Here is a 19,820-nt window from a genome sequence, read left to right as displayed (position 1 = left end):
AGACTACAGAGGGGCTACTTTAAATTCAGGGTTGGGCAAGGGCAGCATCTCCAAGGACGGAAACCAGCAGTATGAGAAGGGCCCAAGTCGGGGTAAAAGCCTGGATTATTTGGGATGTGATGGAGGGCCTGCAGCTAGTGCTGGCGGGAGGAGGATACAGGGGACAGGCAGGGGCCACCAGGTCCCTGAAACCCACAGGAAGCCACGCNACGGAAACCAGCAGTATGAGAAGGGCCCAAGTCGGGGTAAAAGCCTGGATTATTTGGGATGTGATGGAGGGCCTGCAGCTAGTGCTGGCGGGAGGAGGATACAGGGGACAGGCAGGGGCCACCAGGTCCCTGAAACCCACAGGAAGCCACGCNCTCCCCACATTCCCACCTCCCCACCTCCCCACTTCCCCCAGCACTGGGGGTCCTCGCCCCGCCCCCGCTGGCCGCTGACGGCACGGCGCTCGCCGGCGCCCCCTGTGTCGCCATGCCCCTGGCCTGGCGGTGTGCTCCGGATCCGCGCGCGGGAGGAGCGGCCCGCGACGGGCGCGTGGGCGTGGCCGGATGAAAAAGATGGCAGCCAAGCAGTCTCCGCCCAAGTTGATCGGTGGGTGCGCGCCCCCGCGCGGGACGCTGGTTGCCATGGACGCGTTGGCGGCCGCTGGCCGCAGGGCGCGCGCGCGCGGGGTCGCCGGGGTGTCGCACAGCTTCGTTATCCCAGGTCCCCGTGGCGCAGGGCCACGCTCACAGCCCGGGCGACACCATGAAGTCTGTAAAGGAGTCCCGCCTCAGAATACCTGCAAACAGATTCTTGGAGGCCGCAGAAATCATTAAAGGTTGGCGCTGGCTGCCTTGGGAGCTCAGGAGAAACCGACGGGGGCTGGGGTTCTTGGATGGGATTCACGACACGGGGCCTGGAGGACGGGGGTGACACCAGGATGGAGGTAATGATCACGGGGGAATGGGGTACCGAACAAGGAGTACCCCATACCTCAGGGATGATGTACAAGGCAGCGACCCCCGGAGGGGGGGGCAGTGCCCTGAGCCTTGGGCATGGGGACAGAGGAAGACTGACAGAGGCCTCAGGGATCAACTGCTGGGGAGATGGCCTTGGGCAGGAAGGCATAGGAGACTTCTACCTCTAACCATATCTTAGGATGGGACTCAAGGCAAGAGCCCTCCACCGGGTGGGCAGAAGAGTCAGGACAGAGTTTCAGAAGGGCCGGGAAGGGGAGTCCTTGGGAAGAGAAATCAGGAAAGAATGCAAGAAACATGTTGAGGCAGTGAAACCAACACCTCGGGGGGATTCTTTGAGCGTGTTCACCTAAGAGGCCTGCTGGAAAAACCCAGAAGTAATGCCTAACTTGGTCAGTTGTTTCCCACCGCGTATATCCTTTCAGGATAGATGACCCCTGTCCCACTTGTTTAACCTGGAGCCCGTTGCAGACATGACTACTTCCTGGCCACCTCAGCCACCCTCTGGTTGCAGGTGGCAGAGTCCCAGGGTGTCTGACTGCAGACTGACCCCCACGGACATGTTCCCATTTGCAGCTCACCGCCTGTCTCCATTTTGTGCTGTTTCCATTTATTGAGGGCCTGCTGCGTGTGCGCACCGTGCTGGGCAGCAGTGGTGTCAGGACTCACTGTGTGACCCCGGCCCACAAGAAACACAGAGTCTAGTCAACTGCCCGAGAAATAACCTGACAAATATCAATGCAGGGATGTAGGGATCCCTGGTGGGTAAGGGGGCTCAGGGCACCCGACCCAGGCCTTAGATGCTGAATTCGGGGGGAAGGTTTTCTGAAGAAGGTGACATCCGTGGCTGGCCTCCTTCCTCCCCTCCCCCTCCAAAAGGTGGTTTGGTTCTCCAGGTCTAGGGAGTAGGGAGCGGCATGAGCTGAAGCATGGAACTAGGACATTGGTGTTCAGAGCAGAGGTGGTGGGTGTGGAGGAGAAGGAGGGAGCCAGGTAGGGCTGCACAGGTAGGCAGGGGCCAGACCAAGCAAGGACTTTACTTGCTAGGTCAGAAAGTCTGGACGTGCTCTTTCTTGCAGGTCCTGGGGAGACCCAAAGCCAGCCTTAGAGCAGTGGTGAAAGCTGAGTGTGAGGAGAGGGGCAGGTCTGCAGAAAGCGGGGGCCCCTGGGAGGCGTGCTTAGTCAGTATGGCTGGCTTTAATCCCTCTTCATAGTATAAAAGTCCAATTTAGGCTGGGTTGAGATGCTGTTTCATGATATAATTTTTTAAAGATGTATTTATTTATTTGAGACAGACTGAGCAAGAGCTGGTGGAGGGAGGGGCTGACAGAGAGGGAGAAGCAGACTCCCCGCTGAGCAGGGAGCCCACCAAGGACATGGGGCTCAATCTCAGGACCCCAAGATCATGACCTGAGACAAAGCCAGGTGCTTAACCGGTTGAGCCACCCAGGCACCCCTCATGATATAGTTCTTAACAGTCAAGAGAGAAAGAGAGAAAAATTGCTGGGCCCTTTTCCCAAGGGCAGTCAAGGGCTTTCCTAGCTGTTGCCTCCTGCACACCTAGTTTATGGATCTTATCAGATTTGAACTTTCTGCTGTAAACAAATCAAGGAGAGATTTATCACTACATATTTATTTTTAAGAAGGGGAAATATAGTTTGTTAAATAACCATTTGAGTTGAGAACATGCATCAGGGTATGGAGGGAAAAAAACAGTGTTTAGTTGAGCAGGCAAGATACCTTCCCCCCCCTAAATATCTCAGGGGATGTCAGTAATGTAGTAGGACAATACTTTTATTCCCCCCCCAATATAATACAACTAATCCACAAATATAATCTTGTGCTGTGTTTCTTCAGGGTCTCTGAATTATAAGCAAAAAGGCAAGCAAATATTGTGACTATAAATCTGTTTAGGGACCTGAGCCCTTTTGACTTTCAGGTTTCTCCCTGCTTTTGTACGAATCCAGGAAGACTCCCAGCAGTCCCAGATGCCCCTCCCCGATCAAGTAAAGCTCAGCCCTGGTCGGGACAGCCTCTCCCTTGGTTTCCCCAGTGCAATCCTGAAGTCAGAATTTCCCAAAGACCTTGATCAACACTGAAAAAGGATAACGTTTAGATAACCCAAGAAACAGAAAACTCGAGGCCAGGTTTTTTCTCCCTCCAAAGCTTCTCCCCCTTTTCCCCCCACCCCTGCCCTACCTGAGCACCTTGCTTCCAGCTGCCTGGCCTAGCTCCAGACGAAATGTCACCCGACTGCCCTGTGCAAGGGGGCTGGTCTCTGACCCCCTCGCAGCTGCCAGGCTCAAGGCAGAAATGCCAGCTATGGGGCTCACCAGAAGCCCCACTCAGCTTGGGTTTCCAGACCAAAGAACAGGAAATGGCTGAGCCTCCATAAGTTGAGAGTAGTGAGACATAGCTTGACCCTGCCGAGTCCTCCCACAGGTCCTGAAATGACCCTGCACACACTAGTCCTTCCTCCCTGCTCTCCCTAACATGCCTCTCCAAACCACCACCCTCCCCCGCCCGGCCCCCAGTCCACCTGGCTTACCCTCCTTGGATGAATCACTCTGAAATGCTGCTTTTACCAACGCACTCTCCTGGACCGAACCTCCTTCCTGCCAGCAAGAAGACAGATGCTAGAGCCTTACTTTACCAAGCTGTCATGTCCTGATTTTTCTGTCATCCCCAACAGCACCCCCACCTCCCCAACAAGCCTTCTGTGTCCCCATGCTCTGCCCTGCCTCCACCTTTGCTCTGTGACCTCACCTGGAACACCTCTGTTTGCTCCCCTGCCTGTCCAAAGGCTTCCTGTCCTTCAGGGCCTAACTCAGCCTCTGACCCCTGCGCCTGCTCTTCTGAACCTTTCTTTATAGCCCTAAGCTGTATGAGCCACATCTGTTGTTCCTTCTTTGCTGTGTAGCCGAACACCTTGTCTGTGCCACTAACTCAGGCCCTTACATGACACTGGTGTGTGTGAGTGTCTGCGGCTGTTTTCAGCTCCTCAAGAGAAGGAGCCATCTCTTCACCCCTTATACCATCTTCTTTGCAGTTTATAGCACAAAGAAGTTGCTTGGTAAATATTCTCTAGGGTGAGTTGAAGTTTAAAATGTATATATCATTTTTCTAAAGACTTTGTTAACTGGAACACACTGCCCCCGACTGTATGCTCTAACAGAGCTTTGAACCGCATTCAGGATAACCTCAGAAAAACCTCAGAGCCGAGTTTCACGATTTTGGAAACCTTTAGCCATGTTGAAGGTTTAAATTTACACATGGTAATTATACACCCACCAGTAAAAAGCACACATCTGGAGATGTGTAATCCCTTGGGAAGCTGTAGACCCAGCCGAGGTGACAGACGGAGGAAGCAGATGTCCTGGAAAATAGAAATAATTCCAAAATATTTATTTATGTGAAGTCTATTTATTTATTTGTTCAATCCCTGCACCCGATGTGGGGCTCGAACTCTTGACCCCTGAGATCAAGAGTCCCATGTTCCTCCAACTGAGCCAGCCAGGCGCCCCAAATCCCAAAATACGTATGAAAGCAGGCCTTCAACTGCTACCAGCTCCCTCTTGGACTACCACCAACGCTGGCGACTTTGTGTAGAAGGGAGAGAGGAAGTGGAAATGAAAACCTAAGGCTGCACCTCCACGGATGGCAGCGGGTAGGACTGGAACTCGGGCTCGAGCCGGTCAGCCCTGTTTGTGTGCGTGTGTGTGTGTGTGTGTGTGTCCACACACAGAGCCATGTGGTTTAACTGATGGATACGCCCGGGTGTCTGCTGACCCTGTTGCTGAGGAGAGGACTCTGACGGATAAGCCGTATTGAGAGTTACGTTGAGATGATTCTGGCCTGGGTTTTTTGGCCACCATGTGGGCGTTTCCTAAAAACATTTGATTTGGGTCATCAAAACCCCTGCTTTGATTTTTTTTTAGTAATATGGCCCTTTAAAAATTAGAGCACTCTGAGTAGCAGTGGACAAAACCAAATTTGTTTTAAAGTCCCTGCAGGCAGGACTTGGGCTTCCTTTTGATTATTCAGTGTCAGGCCTTACATCCCAATCATTGTAAACCAGGGGGCAGCAGACAGGAGGACCCCAGTCAGAGAAACAAGATGCATTTGAAACCCACGTCTATGGCAGGAAGGCAGGGAGGGTGTCCTCACTGGGGAGTGACTCGCTCTGTCCTCGAGTTCTCAGTGCTGCGCTCTGGCCGGGCACGTGCGAGAAAGAGGCTCGGATCTCTCCAGTTTCCTCCAGTCCCATGAGCTGCTTTTGTCAAGCCCTTCATTCCCCCGGTAGACTCCTAGATAGTCCCCGCACCTCCATCCTGTACCCCCTGCTCCATTCCTTGCTGTGTTGTGACCCTCGGGGTAAAGACCGAAGTCCTTCACACAGCTCACTAAACTCTTGGCCGTGTGGCACCTACTTCCCTCCCCAGGCACTGCGTCCTACCCCCCACCGTGCTGCACTCCAGCTATTTAAAAACCGTGCTTGGGGTTCCAGATGCCAACTCTGTTCTGTTGCCTCTAGGCATCTCTGTGCTCGTCCTTTGGAATGCCTATTCCCCAGTGCCTTTCCTGTGTTTAAGTTCTGTCATCTTCAGCTCACAGTTTAAACATCACCTCCTCAGGAAGCCCTCCCTGACCACCCCACACATGGGGCTGGGGTCCCCCTGGATACCCCTATAGTGACCCTGTTTGGCAGTCTTGTCTCCCAGGGGCTTGTGCTCTTGGAGGCCTGAGACTCTGCCTTTGTCCCAGAGTCTAGCACAGTGCCTGGCTATATGCTTAAACAGTATTTATTAAATGAAAGAATGTGAAATAAATGCTCAGGGCTGAATGTTCTGCTTCCGCCAGAAAATCTGCATTTTAGCCAGTGTCCTGAGAAACCTGACGCCTTCGCCTAGAACAGTGAATCCATGCCAGCAATGGGGAAGGCTGAGAAAGCATCTAGTCCAGTTGTCCCAAACTCGTATGCATCAGAGCCACCTAGGGAGTTGTTAAAAATTACAGTTCCCCTGGCCCTGGACCCATGAAGGAGCCAGGAAGCTGTATCAGTCAAACTCTTCTGAAGAGTTTGACTAATATTTGGGAACCATTGATTTAGTCCAGCTTTCTCTTTTTACCAAAAGGAAGACGGAGACCAGGAGGGCTAGGTGATATAGCAAAGATTGTATAGCTTATAAGTAGCACAGCCCGGAATGGGCTCTCTTCTGATTGCAACTCCCACTCCAAAAGTTCCAGTAACTGTAGCAGGACAAGGGGGACCTTCAAGAGAGAGCTCCAGGCCATCTTGGCAGCCTCTGCTGTCTCTCTGGGTGTTGAGCTCTGCCTTCTACCCTGAAATCTAATGTAGATAGATAGTAGCTATTATATATTAGAATGTATTGTATATCTATATTAGAATATATACTGTATATTAGAAATATATACATATATTTCAGCACTTGTACCTTTCTGCATTTCTTTAGAAAAGAAGCGGGCAAAGGTAGCTGAACAGCTCACACCCCCCATTCAGGAGGAACCTGAGCCCGTTAGCAATGTCCTACAAGGGGATGACATTCTTGCCTTAGCCATTAAGAAGGAAAACCTGAAGAAGGTAAGGATAAAGTCCAGGGGTCCCTTCCTGCAGGAGCATTTCCGGGTCGGTCGTGTGGTCTAGAACGTCAACCATATCCACTGTCTCTCCACCATCTCCCTACTCAGAGGGAGTATCTAATTCCATGGAAAAATTGAACACGGATTCTTTGCACTTTTGCATCTAAAGGAATTTACTATGTTGTTTGTTTTAACATTGCAAAGAGTCCTATAGAACCCTAGGGAAATGAGATGTTGAGGTGTCTTGCTTCCCATGGAGGCAAGTGCCTGTCGCCTCATTTTACAGAAGGGAAAACGAGTCTGAGAAGCACGTTACAGATGTGGGTACAGCTGCTAAACCCTAACTCCCTGCTTTACCTGGAAGAGTCAGCCACTTCTCACCTGCACTGTCTGGAGGATTTAAATGTTCCTTTTTTCCTCCCGGACATTACTGAGCCTTACGTCTGTTGCCTCGGCATTTCCTCGACAGACCATATGGACAGAGCTGTAGCGACAGATTTGTCAGCCTTCAGGAATTCCACCAAGAATTAGGACAGAGGAGATGGGTGGTGTTTTTTTCCTCCTCCTGATCTCAAGTGGAATTCTCCTCTTGTTTTGTTTTGTTTTGTTTTGTTTTTTTAGCAACACATTCCTCGCTTTATTGAGACACAAGCTAGACCTGCCATTACCCAGAAATTTATCGTCCGTAAGCTCAAGCCCAAGGATCCGAAGAGGAAGGTCTGCCACTTGGTAGCACGTCCTGCCACTCCAGATGCAGCCACGAAGCCCCTGGACTACTCTGGTAGGGCCCAGCCTTGGCCCTGGCGGCCCTGGCCTCCTGAGTTCATGGGCCAGCCTTGAGAGGAAGCTGGATCACCGTCAGAAAGTAACCCCCTAGAAACGCTGACATGAGCTAGCCCTTCCCCTCCTCTTTCCCCCAGGCCCAGGTGACAGCTTCCATGGCTGTGACCAGATCCTGCCCCATCACATCTTGGGGAGTCTCCAGGACTTTAAGAGAATTGCAGTTGCTCAAGGGAACACCCAGGTTGGTTTGTAAGAGCTGCTGGGAGGGGAGAAGTCCCTGAAGTCATGCCGGCGTTAACCACCGGAGTCAAGCAGGACTGGAGCACTGGGGTTATAGAGACAGTTCTGTCTCAGCCCTGTAGTCTGAAGTGCTCGTGCCCCCCCCCCCCAGAGTGAAGCCCCTTTAAACTAGCTTCAGCTGAAGTCAGCAGTTCACTATAAGAATACAGAGGTGCCTCAAGGAACCCCAAAGCCAGAGTGTGTCAGCTCCAGTTAGACTGGACCCGGAGAGGCATCAGGGCTCGGGGCTCCCCCGTTGCCCTCTGCTTCTCTGTGCACCAGCTTCATTATCCCTTCTCCAAAGCCTGGCCTGCTCTCCTCTTGGGGGCACACGGTGAAGGGGGGTGGCTTCCCACAGCTCCCGGGGCCGTGTGTCTGTCTGTCTGTCTGTCTGACTTTCCCCGGCATGCAGTGCTCTGCTTGCTCTCAGCTCCTTTGCTTCCCTGGCTCCAGGCAAAACATCTCTGATGGGTCTGCTGCTAAGAGGCCTGGGGTCATATAAAAATGGCTCTGTTGCCTGCAGGTGGAGGTGTCAATTAGTGTCAGTTGTGAGGGGGACAGAGGGACTGCTAGTGGCCAACCACTGTCTCAGAACAAAGGTTCCCATCTGAAGGAGAGGGTTCTGACGGCAGCTTCCAAGGCTCCCTGGTTCCGTCCCTCGCTACATTAGGGTCCAGAAGAGGAGGGACTCTGAGCAGAGGGGGAGGACAGCAAGGGGTGAGGCCTGGAGGTCTCCGCTCAGCGCCGGCCCCGCACCTGCTCGCTACCCTCCGCGCACTCTCCCTGTACTTTGCAGCTGGCTGAGCTGATACGCAGCCCGCCGGGTCTAGTGACCCTCATCTCGGCTAAAGAAGAGCCAAAGCAGAAAGTCCCCAAAGAAAAGAAGCCCCATCCCTGGGCCCCACCTCCTCAGCACAACTTTCTCAAAAACTGGCAGCGCCACATCGCCCTGCGGAAGAAGCAACAGGAAGCCCTCAGTGGTGAGCCAAGTGGACAGGGTTCCCGCTGGCCCTCGGCCACCACTGAGGCTCCGCTGCCGTGTTTTTCTGTCCCTCTCCCTGGCCCAAGCCTGGATTCAGGCTGGTCACACTGTGCCAACCACTCCAAGTGCGTCTTGCTCTTAGTGGGTCCTGAAATCGGCCCAGCCATGGGGCTGACCAGGCTCATGTTAGGGCCCCTGTTCTGACCTGAGGGAGGGGCTGGGCTGCATTCTTGGCTCTTGTGCTCTCTAGAACACCTGAAGAAGCCAGTGAGCGAGCTGCTGATGCACACTGGGGAGACCTACAGACAGATCCAGGAGGAACGGGAGCTCATTGACCGCATACTTGCAACACAGCATGATGGGAAGGTAAGGGCAGAGTTCCAAGTGCTCTGTGAGGAGGGGGTCTGGGCCCAGGGATGGCTGCCTCAGGTTGCATAGTTAGGAACAAAAAAGTCTGCTCATTGCAAGGCATTGTTAAGCCCTCAAGGCCTTCACTAAATCCTGTTATTGGTCCATTTATCAGGCGTTCGGCCGCCTGGCTAGCTAGGTTACTCAGCCTGTGGTGGTCAGTGGTAGGCAATTTGAGGGGAAAGATATCACGGGTCCTGGGTTATTAGAATAGTCTCAGTGTTCTGAAAGCTGAGGCTCCAGCTTTCAGGTGACCCCGGGCACCATCCTGTGCTGTGGTCTGTCAGCGCGGTGCCTCTGTGGGCCCACGTCGTCCGTCTGGCCTGTCTGGCAATCTGACAAAGTGGGTGCTTCTGTCCTGCTGTCAGGGCAGCAGCGAATCCCCCGACGGAGGGCATCTGAAGTCTGTGGTGCTCTTCTCCCCTGGGGCCTCCCGCCTCCACCAGCCTCTCTCCCAAGTGCCCAGGTGATCTGACTCCCATGTCCTTCCTGGCCAGTGCCGTGAGGAGACCAGTGGGTTCTGGAGTCGCCTGGAATACTTGGGAGATGAATTGACGGGTCTGGTAATGACAAAGACGAAAGCTCAGCGTGGCCTCCTGGAACCAATCACTCACGTCAGGAAGCCCCAGTGCATCCAGGCGGAGATGGGTAAGCAGCAGGCTGGAGACGCACCGAGAGCTTGCGGCTGGCCTCGAAGGGGGGATCTCTCTCGAGTGAGAACGGCCTGGGATGGAGGCCCATGATCCCTGGCGGTGCAGCCCCTGCGGCAAGACAGCGAGGGGAGGGGGAGGCGAGTGGGAGCAGGGGCCGTGGGGCTGCTCTGTCCACGCGGCCGCCATGGCTCATGGTCATCGAGCACCTGGAATGTGGCCAGTGTGGACGCAGGTGTGCTGTGTGAACTACACACTGGGTTTCGAAGATTAGTACTAAAAGCTATACTTTATTAATCATTTTTATATTGATTACATGTTGAAATGCTACTATTTTTGATCTGTTGGGTTAAACGATATTACTAAAGTGAATCTCAAACCTGTCTCTTTTCACCTTTTCCAATGTGGCATCTGGGGAATTTTAAATGACGTCGGTGGCTTGGATTTGTGGTTTGCATGCTGTTTCTATGCGGCAGCCCTGCTCTGAAGGCTGCTGGGCCGCCTGGGGTCAGCCCCCAGCTGTGTTGGCTTTGCGAACTCCAGCGAGTTACTTAAGCTCTCTGGTCCTCAGTTTCCCCATCTGTAAAGTACTGTGGGATGTGAGAGTGTTAAAGGAGACAGGGCGTGTAGGAAGAGGTCTGGGCTGGTTGGTCAGCACTCGGTCCAGTGCAGCTGCTCTTATGATTATGCCCCGGAGGTTTGCAGGGTGGCAAGCTGATCTTGGAGGACTCGTGCATAGGGCAGCTGAGGCCGTAGGTATGGGGCGGGAGGACCGGATTCCAGCCGCACAGGGAAGCTGTGGTTTCCCCTTTCCCAAGGTGCTCGCAGAGCCCTTGAGAGTGGGTGGGGAAGTGGCCCCCGCGGCCGACTGTGCTGAGGGCCCCTGGACCCCGCTGCTCCAGGGCTGCCGGCTCAGGAGGAGGCTCGGTACCGCCACACCTGGGATCGGAGTCTGTTTCTGATCTACCGACGCATGGAGCTGCAGAGGCTCCTGGCGGAGCTCGATTTCAGCCAGCAGGTCAGTACGCCTCTGGGCCGGCTCCGAAGCCCCTTCGCCACGCGCCCATCTTTCAGTCAGCTAATCTTCCCTTTCTCGGTCTCTCTGAGGATATCGATGGCCTGGAGGTGGTGGGCAGAGGGCAGCCTTTCACGTCTGTTAAGGTGGAAGACGACTCAGTATTTGACAGGAGCCAGGAAAGTTCCTCTGAAGACACGGTGTCCTTGTGAGTTGGCCTGGGCCCTGGGGGGAGAGGTTGGAAAGTGTGGCTTCCCCCGGCACCCACAGTGTAAAGGGCAGACTCCCCCCTCTGAAATCCAGGTGCCTCCATCCCAGCCTCTCTCTGGGCCCCTTCCAACACCTATGCCAGCTTTTCTGCGACCTTCTGCTCCCTTCCAGGAACCAGCCCCTAATGGGGATTTCCCAGCCATTCCTTTGCTGGTAAATGCCGTGCATGCCGAATGGCCGTGAGTGAAGAGTTTGTGTGTGTCCAAGAAGTGCCCACCTGTAGGAATAGAGCAGGATGAAGCGAAGCCCAAGTGGAGCTGAGGGTACTCCATCAGAGGGCAGAGCCAAACACCTCCCCAGACCTCCCGGCAGCCGTTTCCCTGGGCTTCATGGGGCAAGACTGTGGTAGCCTCGGGGAAGATAAGTCGTTAGTTTTTCCTGCAGAGACTTCGCCAGTTACCCTGATGTGGTCCCCGTGCCTATTCTTGGCCCTTCTCTGCTGTTCTGTGGGAAGCCAGCTTGCTGGATCAGAGGCAGTAACCCACAGGACAAGGTAAAACCGCTTCCACCCTCACCCCCCTGCTGGCAGGGCCTCCAGAGGCACAGTCCCAAGGTGGCTGTGGCTGTCACAAGAAACCTGGACAGTCACCTATTTGCATTTTTATCTGGTCATGCATTCAGCATGTCTGAAAATGGTAACAGCAGTGCTAACTTGCGCGGGAATAAAATCACAAGGCTGAAAAGAGACTGTCACAAGCCACCCAGTTTGTACCTAGCCCCAAGCATGTAAATTAGCAAACCTTCTCAAACAGGTATGGCTTTAAGAAGGTTCTAAAGTAGTCTTCGGGGGGCGCCTGGGTGGCTCATTCGGTTAAGCGTCCAACTCTTGATTTCGGCTCAGATTATGATCTCGGGGTCATGAGAGTGAGCCCCATGTCACCCTCCATGCTGGGCGTTAAACCTACTTAGGAGTCTCTCTCTCTCCTGGGCGCCTGGGTGGCTCAGTGGGTTTAGCACCTGCCTTTGGCTCAGGTCGTGATCTCAGGGTCCTGGGATCCAGTGCCACGCCTGGCTCCCTGATCAGTGGGGAGTCTGCTTCTCCCTCTCCCTCTGCTCCTCCCCACTGCTCATGCTCTCTATCTCCCTCTGTCTCAAATAAAAAAATGAGAAAAGATGCTTTCTCTCTCCTTCTTCCTCTGCCCCTCCCCCCCAACCTCCCTCCCAGTCCACCTCCCCACTCCCACTTGCACGCATGCCCGGCTCTCTCTTTTTTTCTCTTAAAAAAAAAAAAAGACTAGATCTCCCGTCTAGACTAGATCTGCTCCAGATCTAAGAGCAGAACTCTTCATCAGATATAAAATCTGTTTTCTCTCCCCTTCTTGCTGGGGATGGCAGCCTCAGAGACAGCCACTATTGGGGCACAATGACAGCACTCAGAGCACCCAGACCCTGGAGGACTGGGACACGGGCCTTTCAGTGCCAAACTCAGAAAAGTCCCCGGCAAACCAGGATGAATTGGTCACCGTCGACCAGAGCCTCCCTCAAACATTTCTCACATCTTCTCCTTCCCTAGAAGCATGTTGGAATTGCTGTCCGCTTGACCTTCGAAACTCTAGAGGGGGAGAAGACATCTTCGGAACTGACCGTGGTCAATAACGGCACAGTGGCCATCTGGTACGACTGGCGGCGGCGGTCCCAGCTGGACTCTTTCCAAGGCCTGAAGAGAAACAGGATGCCGCGGTTTTATTTTAACAACCGGGAAGGTACCTGGCTGCCCTGCTCCCTGCCTCCTGTCCTCGCTCTGTGAGGAGCCAAAGTTTGGCCAATGCTCCTGCAAGGTTGAGCCGCTGTCCCCTGCCTCATCCCTCCCATTTCTGTGTCTGCTCTGAACTGTTCATGTCTGTTGGGGGGACGGTCAAACTCTTGAGAACACAGGGAGGCGAGTCACCAGGGAGCAGAAACTTTCTGGGATTCAGTTACCTATATGCTCAGGCGTGAGGCTAGGATGACCCCCCATCCCTGTTTGCCTGGAACTTCCCAGTTTTTGTCCCACATCCCAGGAGACCCCTCAGTTCTGGGCAAACTGGGATGTCGGTCACTCTGCCTGGGGCTCAGTTAACTGTATATGCCTAGGCTTAGGGCTCAGTTAACCCTATACATGCAGGCTTGTGGCCCAGCTAGCTCCTGTGTGGTGAAAACCTCTGTCTCGGTCCCTCTCAGGTGTGATTCTGCCTGGAGAAACGAAAACCTTTACCTTCTTCTTCAAGTCTTTGCAAGCTGGGATCTTCAGGGAATATTGGGAGTTTGGGACCCACCCCACCCTATTAGGAGGGGCTCCCCTGCAGGTCAATCTCTACGCTGTCTCCCTGACCCAGGACATTTTTAGGGAAGAAAGGAAGTTACTGAAGGTAAGAGACGCAGGACCTGGGGACCGTGGACACCAGATAGGTTCTCCTGGACTTCTTCCTGGTGCTGCCTGCGGGGATCCTGCTTCCCCCAGCCCCAGAGGTGAAATTTTCACAAGGGGGCAGCTGCTTTGCTCCACACACACTCCCTAGGGCTTTGTGAGGTAAAAGGTGGGCGGTGGGGAGAGGAGGAACAGCTTTCTGTCCCACTCAGCCTGGAGGCCCACAGAACTGCTAGAAGGACCATTTGTTCACTGTTGTCTGACGCTATCTGGTGGGTGGGATTTAACTGACAACCTTTCAGAACCAGAGAGAACAACCTAACTAGTGGGGCTGACACCTGGAGAGAGTGAGGTGGGCCCTGGGCCCCAAGTCGGTTCCAGAGCTGGCCAGCTGGGGCAGAAAGCTGCCCTGTTTCTACTGTGGCGCCCAGATAGGAGCCAACTACTTTAGCTGGGGCTCGGCCCACCGTGAGCACAGGTAACGTGGACAAGTGCCACGTCTGCTTTACTTGCTGACTGTAGGACCTCCCTCTTGAGAGGGACGCCCCCTCCCACTCTTCCTGTGACACCAACTGTGTGACCAAGCCACATTCGCACCAGGGCCCAAACCGTGTGGCCCCTGCTCCTTCCCTTCCTCCTAACCTGGGGAAATGCTGACTGTGACCTTCTGGCCCCATGAGGGAGCAACATCTCTGGGCCTGGCTTCCCCCCAGTAGCCTGTCAGCGTCTTCTAGGGAACAGCAATATTTGGCGATACCCAGGGGTTTTGAGTCTGGGAACAGGAGTGTGTGAGCGTTTGTGTGTGTGTGTCTGTGTGTATGAGAGAGAGACAGAGAGACGGTGGCAGGAGCTCAACCCCTAGGAAGGCACAAAGTCCTGAGGGCTCTAGCTCCCCTTGAGGATGCAACATGTTTTCAAAAGCCTGAGCCGCCATCTTGTCGCGCCTTCCTTTCCCCAGCGCAAGCTGGCTGCCCACGAAGCAGTCACCATCGTGGAGAGCGTGCTGCAGGAGCTGCTGAGTGGGATCCTGACCCCGGAGCGTGCACAGTCCCCCGTGGACGCCTATCTCACCGAGGAGGACTTGTTCCACCATCAGAATCCTCGGGTACAGGCCCAGCAGCAGCCCCTGTGCCCTCACGCGGGCCCGGGCTCGTTCTGAGCACCTTCCATGAGTAACTCACTTTCTCCTCACGGCAGCCCGGGGACGGGGGTACTGTGTATCTCCTCGCTTTCCGGTGAGGAAACTGAGGCCCAGGGCGGTTAAGTAATTTGCCCAAGCAGTAAGTGGATGCTTGGTCAGGATAGAGCTTCACAAGCTCCTTCCTTCAAACCCCATCTTACTTGGAAATGCAAATACCGAAAAAGCTCTAAGTTGGAGACAAGGTGGAAGGGGAAGTGAGGAGCTGCTCTGGCCACAGCGGCTCCTGCTGGCTGCCTCCCTGTAGCCTCCATCCGTGCTCTTGCTCTCGAGGGAATGGGGAAACCGGAGCAGGCCGGCTGGGACTCTGGGGACCCCCCCCATCACGTGGCTTTGCTTGCCTTTGCTGCAGCTGCATTACCAGTACCAGGTGGTAGAAAGCCTGCACGGCCTGTGGCGCCAGTACTTGGTCCTGACCCCCAAGGCCCAGGAGGCCAGGCCCAGTGAGGAGGAGCACCTCAGCCCTAGGACCCGGGCTGCCGCGACTCCACCAGCCTCCTCCGAGAAGCCCTCCATGATCAGGGAGCCTTCCGCACACTTCAAGAGCCCCATCTCAGAATCCCAGCTGTCCCGGCCGGAGAATGAAACCTTGAGGGACTCCCGAGATGCTTTTGGGTCGCAGAAGCCTGGGGCAGGGGCGCGGGTGTCCCAGGGGAAGAGCATTATGGAGGAGATCCTGGTGGAGGGGAGCCCAGACCCGTGGAATACCAAGAGCCCCTGGGAACTGGATGGCCTTCCCCCACCTGAATGGAACCTCTGCTTGGAAGATTTCAGAAAGGTGCTCCCCTGGCTCTGCAGGGGTGGGTAGGTTGGAGGTCCCGGCCCTGGCAGTCCCCCTGGCCCCCATGGGCCAAGAAACCCTTCTGAGGGCCTGGAGGAAGAAGTCTCTTGGGTCATCTCTTTCTGTCTCGGGTGCTTAGGCGTCATGATGCAGTGGGGAGGGGGGGTTCCCTCTCTGACCCAGGCATACCTTGGAGAAGCGGTTCATGGGTACATAGTTCTGGGGGAGGTCCGCGCTCCATGGCCGCATCTGCTCCTGGCCATCTGCCCTCACCGAACCAGGCCCGTCACTAGAGGACGCAGGGACCTTTGGTGTCCTGGGTGGGACCGCTGCCCATGGTACCTACAACCCCACCAGGCAGTGATGGCACTCCCCGAGGAGAGCCAGAGGGAAGACGCCCTCGTCAGGCTCAACAAAGCAGCCCTGGAGCTCTGCCAGGAGCAGAGGCCCCTGCAGTCTGACTTCCTGCACCAAGTGTGGTAAGTGTCCCCCTCTCCCCTCCCCCACCCAGAGCTGGCCCCACCTCCCCTCTGTGGCATCTAGCCTGTGGTTCTGGGAACGAGTCCTAAGGCTCCCTGGAGCCCAGGTGCAGAAAGGTGCTGAAGACACTCCCCGCTTTGGCACCTGGCACAGCAGCCCCCTTGCCGCCTACCCCCTCTGGAGCAGTTAGAGCAGAGGGAGCACCCAGTCTCTCTCCCACTCTCTTGCCCGGTTCCTTCTCAGTGAGCAGAGGAATGGGCCAACGAGGAACCGGAGGGCAGCGAGGAAGGGGCACAGTGAGGCCATGAAAAGCCTCATCTCTCCTGTGCAACTTGCTTGGCTATGCGTGGGTGCCTGCAGTGGGGCCCTCAGGAAATCTCACGCAAGTTCCCCCACTCCCTTCAGGCTGGACCCAAGTCTAGCTAGGGTCTCAAGCTGGAGGCTAGACTGACCTAACCGTTGTCCTAGGCCACTTTTTCCAGGCTGCCGCCTGAGGGAAGCCAGATCCCTATCTGAGCGCGGGCACAGGTGCTGGTGAGGCTGCTGGCCTGTCCATGGTAGCTCCCGGCACCCCTGTCTTAGAAGGGAAGGACCCATGCCTCCACACGTCCAAGGGCAAATGAGGGGTGATGGCTTTCTCCAGTGTGCCTTGCTCTCTAGTTTGCAGCTGTGGCGGGATGTGATCGATGGCCTGGTGAGCCATTCCCTGTGGCTAAGGGCTCTGCTGGGCCTGCCCGAGAAGGAGACCGTCTATTTGGACATTCCAGAAGAGCAAGGTCAGACTGCAGCCGCGCACCGTGTAGCCTCCCCACCCCTCCACCCAAATGGCAGTGGCACCTCAGCCGTGTGCGCCCTTCTGGGGGGGGCCTCTGTCAGGTTTATCCATGGAGTAGGTCCCGTTACCCTCCTGTCTGCTGTCAGGATTTGGGACCTAGAAGCCACCTATGTGACCACCTTCATTCAGTCCCCTGGTTTTACAGGCGGAGTGCCAGAGAGGTCCTATGACTTGCCACACCATAGGTGGGGCGGTGGTGGAGCTGGGACTGGAACCAGGCCTCCCACCCCTGCCCCGCAGGTCACACACCTGAACTGGGGGCTCTGCTCCTGTCTGGGAGCACGAAGGTCTCAGGACCCTTGGCTTTTCCCACCCTGCCTGTGGGGTCCGTCAGGCCAGGTCACGCGGTCTTCCACTTACCTCCCTTAGATAGAAAGTCTCCTCCTGGCACGGAAGTGAAAATAACTACCACGAAATTTGGGAAGGAGGACCGGAAAGGGGCAGCCCAGGAAAAGAAGCAGCTGGGAATCAAAGAGGACAAAAAAGCAGCCAAGTTGCCAGGGAAAGAGGCATGCCGGGACATAGGGTGGGCCTCAGGAGGTGTCGGAGGGGCTGTGGCAGGTGGGCGCTCACTCTAGCATGAGGCCCTGGCTCTCCCAGTGAGCTGCTCTTGAGAAAGCCCTGGACCTCCCCGGGGAGCTCCAGAAGGCTATGCGTGTCTCCATCTCTCCAAGCAGGACCGTTCAAACAGCAAGAAGCACAAGGCAAAGGATGACAAGAAACCGACGAAGTCTTCGAGTCGGGACAGGCTTTCCTTGGAAGACCCTGCCCCTGACAGCACGACCCCTTCTCAGGAACCCATAGACCCCCTGGTCATGGAGAAGTACACCAGGGGGCTGCAGACAGAGGTGAGGGCAAGAGCCCTGCGCCCAGCTCGCACCTGCTCTGCGGGCCTTCCTCCCCTCCCTCATCTGTCCCATTGATTCCAGAAGCAATCAGTGCCTAGTGTGTCCATGCTGGAAGACGGAAGCAGAGCCGCCCTTGTGAAGGGCATCCTAGTGTGCAAGACAGACCTCGTGCACAAGCGACACACCCCGTATGTTAGGTGGCAAGCACTCTGGAAGAGAGAGAGAGAACCCGGGGCCAGGGGTGGGGAAGGCCTGGGTGCCAGCAGGGAGCCTCCCTGAGAAGGGGACATCGAACAGACTTGAAGGGAGGTGAGAGGTGGCCCTGTGGCCATGGAGGAAGAGTGCCCTGGGCAGAGGGGGCAGCTAACTCAGGGGAGAGAGTGGGCCGGGAGGACAGAAGGCAGGGAGGCCACCGAGAGGGAGCAAGTCACAAGTCAGGTGGGGCTCTGCAGGCCACTGTGTGGATCTAGGGTTTTTCTGAGTGACATGAGAAGTCCGCAGGGGTTCGAATGGAGGAGTGACACAGTGTGACTTGGGAGATCACTCTGGCTGCAGTTAGGAAAACAGACTGGAGGCACAGAGCGGCAGCCCCTCCCCTTTCTGCTGCTCCCACTTCCCCTCTGCCTGAGGTGCCCTTGGTAGAGATGTCCCTGGGGGGGAACAGCCTGTCGTAGAGTGAATTTCCAGCAAGTGTAAGGGTTGTGGCGCACTGGAGAGACTTCATGCTGGCACGTTCTTAAGCTGCAAGTCCGGAGAGATTCACCCAGGTATTGTGTTCCGTTCTTTGTTATTGTTTCGGAAGAGAGGTCCACAAAGCCACACTTGATTGTCACCGTGTCTAATGGCGGTGCTTTGTCTGCCTCCGGTGTGGACGGCTAGATGGTAGGGATTGCGTCATGGACATTGTGGTAACGCCCCAGATCGCATTTGAGCAGAAGTTCCATTTGCTGCTGGTGACATCACACGATTTCTGAAGGTTGATGGGGTTTAGAAAGGAATCCGAGGGCTCTCTGGAATGAAGAATCAGCTTGTCAAGGCTCCTGTGGTCCAGCCCCATGGGAGGGCACGGTCCTGGGGACATTTCAGTCTGTGGATCTATGATCTTACCAGAAGGAAAGCTGACCCCTGGGTGGCCGGGGTGGAGCTGGACCACCCACCCCCGGGGCTACATGGGTACCGTTCCCTGGAATTACCCCTTTAACCACTCCAGGCTCTTGTGCCCCCATATGTCCCAAAGGCTTGGTGCAGGATTACTTCCCCAGGCAGTTTGAAAAATAAAACTATTTGTAAAAACAAAAGTTCCACAGAAACGCCGCAGGTTTGGTTTTACCCCTTCTGCGGCTCTTCCGTCTTGGTGTAGACCTGTCCAGCCTCATCGCAGGCTGGGAGCTCGCTGTCCGCAGAGCGAACCTCTGGCTGTGGTTTCACCCCGTTCTTCCAGGTCTACGGGCTGCTGGACACCCTGGTGACTGATCTGATGGTCCTGGCTGACGAGCTCAGACCCGTAAAGGATGTCGAGGAGACTTTACGTTTTTGTACCTGACTCATGTGCCCCAGAGGCCTTCTGGGAAACTGGTTGACAAACAAATCAATAAAGAACCTTTAGGTTCCCACCACTTCCTTTAGGCCTTCATGTCTTGGATGTCGGATCTTGATGAGGGCAGCTCATGGCCGGGGTCTTCCATGTCCCACCTCCCTTAGATTCTCCTCCTCCTAGTTCCTGGAGCCATCCGACAGGAGGAAGGAGAAACACACCCGGCAGGTGATGTGTGGGATGATAAGCAGAAGAGCAAGTTGGTACCAGGACAAGGAATGAATCAGGTGACAGGACAGACAGCATCACCCCTTGAAATCCCCTCCTCTGACCTTCCTTGACCCACACTTTTGGGGTCACGCTTCCTGGAACCAGGTCTTCCCCAGGTGTCATCACCCAGCATGACCAAGTGTGAGACCAGGGGAACTGGACCCCCTGGGGCCTAGCTCCCTGAGATCCTCCCACTTCAGCTGCGTCAAGGGCCTGGTCCCAGTCCCTGGGGATCATGCCCACCACATGGTCAGACCCTAGAGGCCAGATCCCCATGTCCTCTGCAGCCTGTCTCCTCCCCTCCTCATGTCAGGCCAGCTGGCCCCGTTGAGCCACTTTTTGCCTTGAAAGCAGCCTCTGGACATTATGCTCGCGCCCTTGCTCTGAGAAATGGGAAGTGGACAAGAGGTGGCTCCTGGAAAGGAAAGTCAGCTGTCAGCTCAGACTCAGTACCCGAATGGCTTTCTGTCCAAAATCATCATTTTGGACCAGACCTCCTGTGCCCGGTGGGCTCCAGGCTTCCAGAATTTGAAGAGCAACTTGGCTAACGCTGGGCTCACTGCCTTAAGTGCCGGTG

The 19,820-nt window shown here is 55.3% G+C and overlaps 1 protein-coding gene across 7 annotated transcripts; it reads left to right on the top strand.

Annotated features, from left to right (window-relative positions):
• Window positions 1–468: 468 nt before the first annotated feature.
• MYCBPAP (MYCBP associated protein) lies at window positions 469–19,047 on the top strand. 7 transcript variants are annotated; one of them, XM_034640833.1, is made up of 19 exons: window positions 469–594; window positions 6,437–6,564; window positions 7,185–7,344; window positions 7,484–7,587; window positions 8,422–8,605; window positions 8,858–8,973; window positions 9,513–9,663; window positions 10,568–10,683; window positions 10,773–10,888; window positions 11,335–11,443; window positions 12,464–12,653; window positions 13,111–13,298; window positions 14,256–14,402; window positions 14,848–15,273; window positions 15,634–15,755; window positions 16,417–16,532; window positions 16,961–17,100; window positions 17,269–17,439; window positions 18,881–19,047. In XM_034640833.1, the coding sequence occupies exons 1-19, from the start codon at window positions 552–554 to the stop codon at window positions 18,980–18,982; spliced, it is 2,829 nt and encodes a 942-aa protein (XP_034496724.1). In that variant the 5' UTR covers window positions 469–551; the 3' UTR covers window positions 18,983–19,047. The 7 variants fall into 7 exon arrangements, with proteins under 7 accessions (XP_034496724.1, XP_034496720.1, XP_034496719.1 ...); XM_034640829.1 differs by having other exon boundaries at window positions 17,521–19,015; XM_034640828.1 differs by lacking the exon at window positions 469–594 and adding an exon at window positions 622–823 and having other exon boundaries at window positions 17,524–19,015.
• The last annotated feature ends 773 nt before the right edge of the window (window positions 19,048–19,820 follow it).

Source organism: Ailuropoda melanoleuca, chromosome 13 (genome assembly GCF_002007445.2).
Source record: "Ailuropoda melanoleuca isolate Jingjing chromosome 13, ASM200744v2, whole genome shotgun sequence".
Classification (NCBI taxonomy): Eukaryota; Metazoa; Chordata; class Mammalia; order Carnivora; family Ursidae; genus Ailuropoda; species Ailuropoda melanoleuca.
Note: the sequence above shows the minus strand (reverse complement) of the source record. Positions and strands in the feature narration are given on the sequence as shown.

Excerpts from the sequence above, each read along its gene's own strand:
- MYCBPAP (XM_034640827.1), top strand. The coding sequence starts at position 751 with ATGAAGTCTGTAAAGGAGTCCCGCCTCAGAATACCTGCAAACAGATTC. Across the intron at positions 8,974-9,512 it reads CAACACAGCATGATGGGAAG|TGCCGTGAGGAGACCAGTGG; the intron begins GTAAGGGCAGAG and ends CTTCCTGGCCAG. Across the intron at positions 10,889-11,334 it reads TCTGAAGACACGGTGTCCTT|AGACTTCGCCAGTTACCCTG; the intron begins GTGAGTTGGCCT and ends TTTTTCCTGCAG.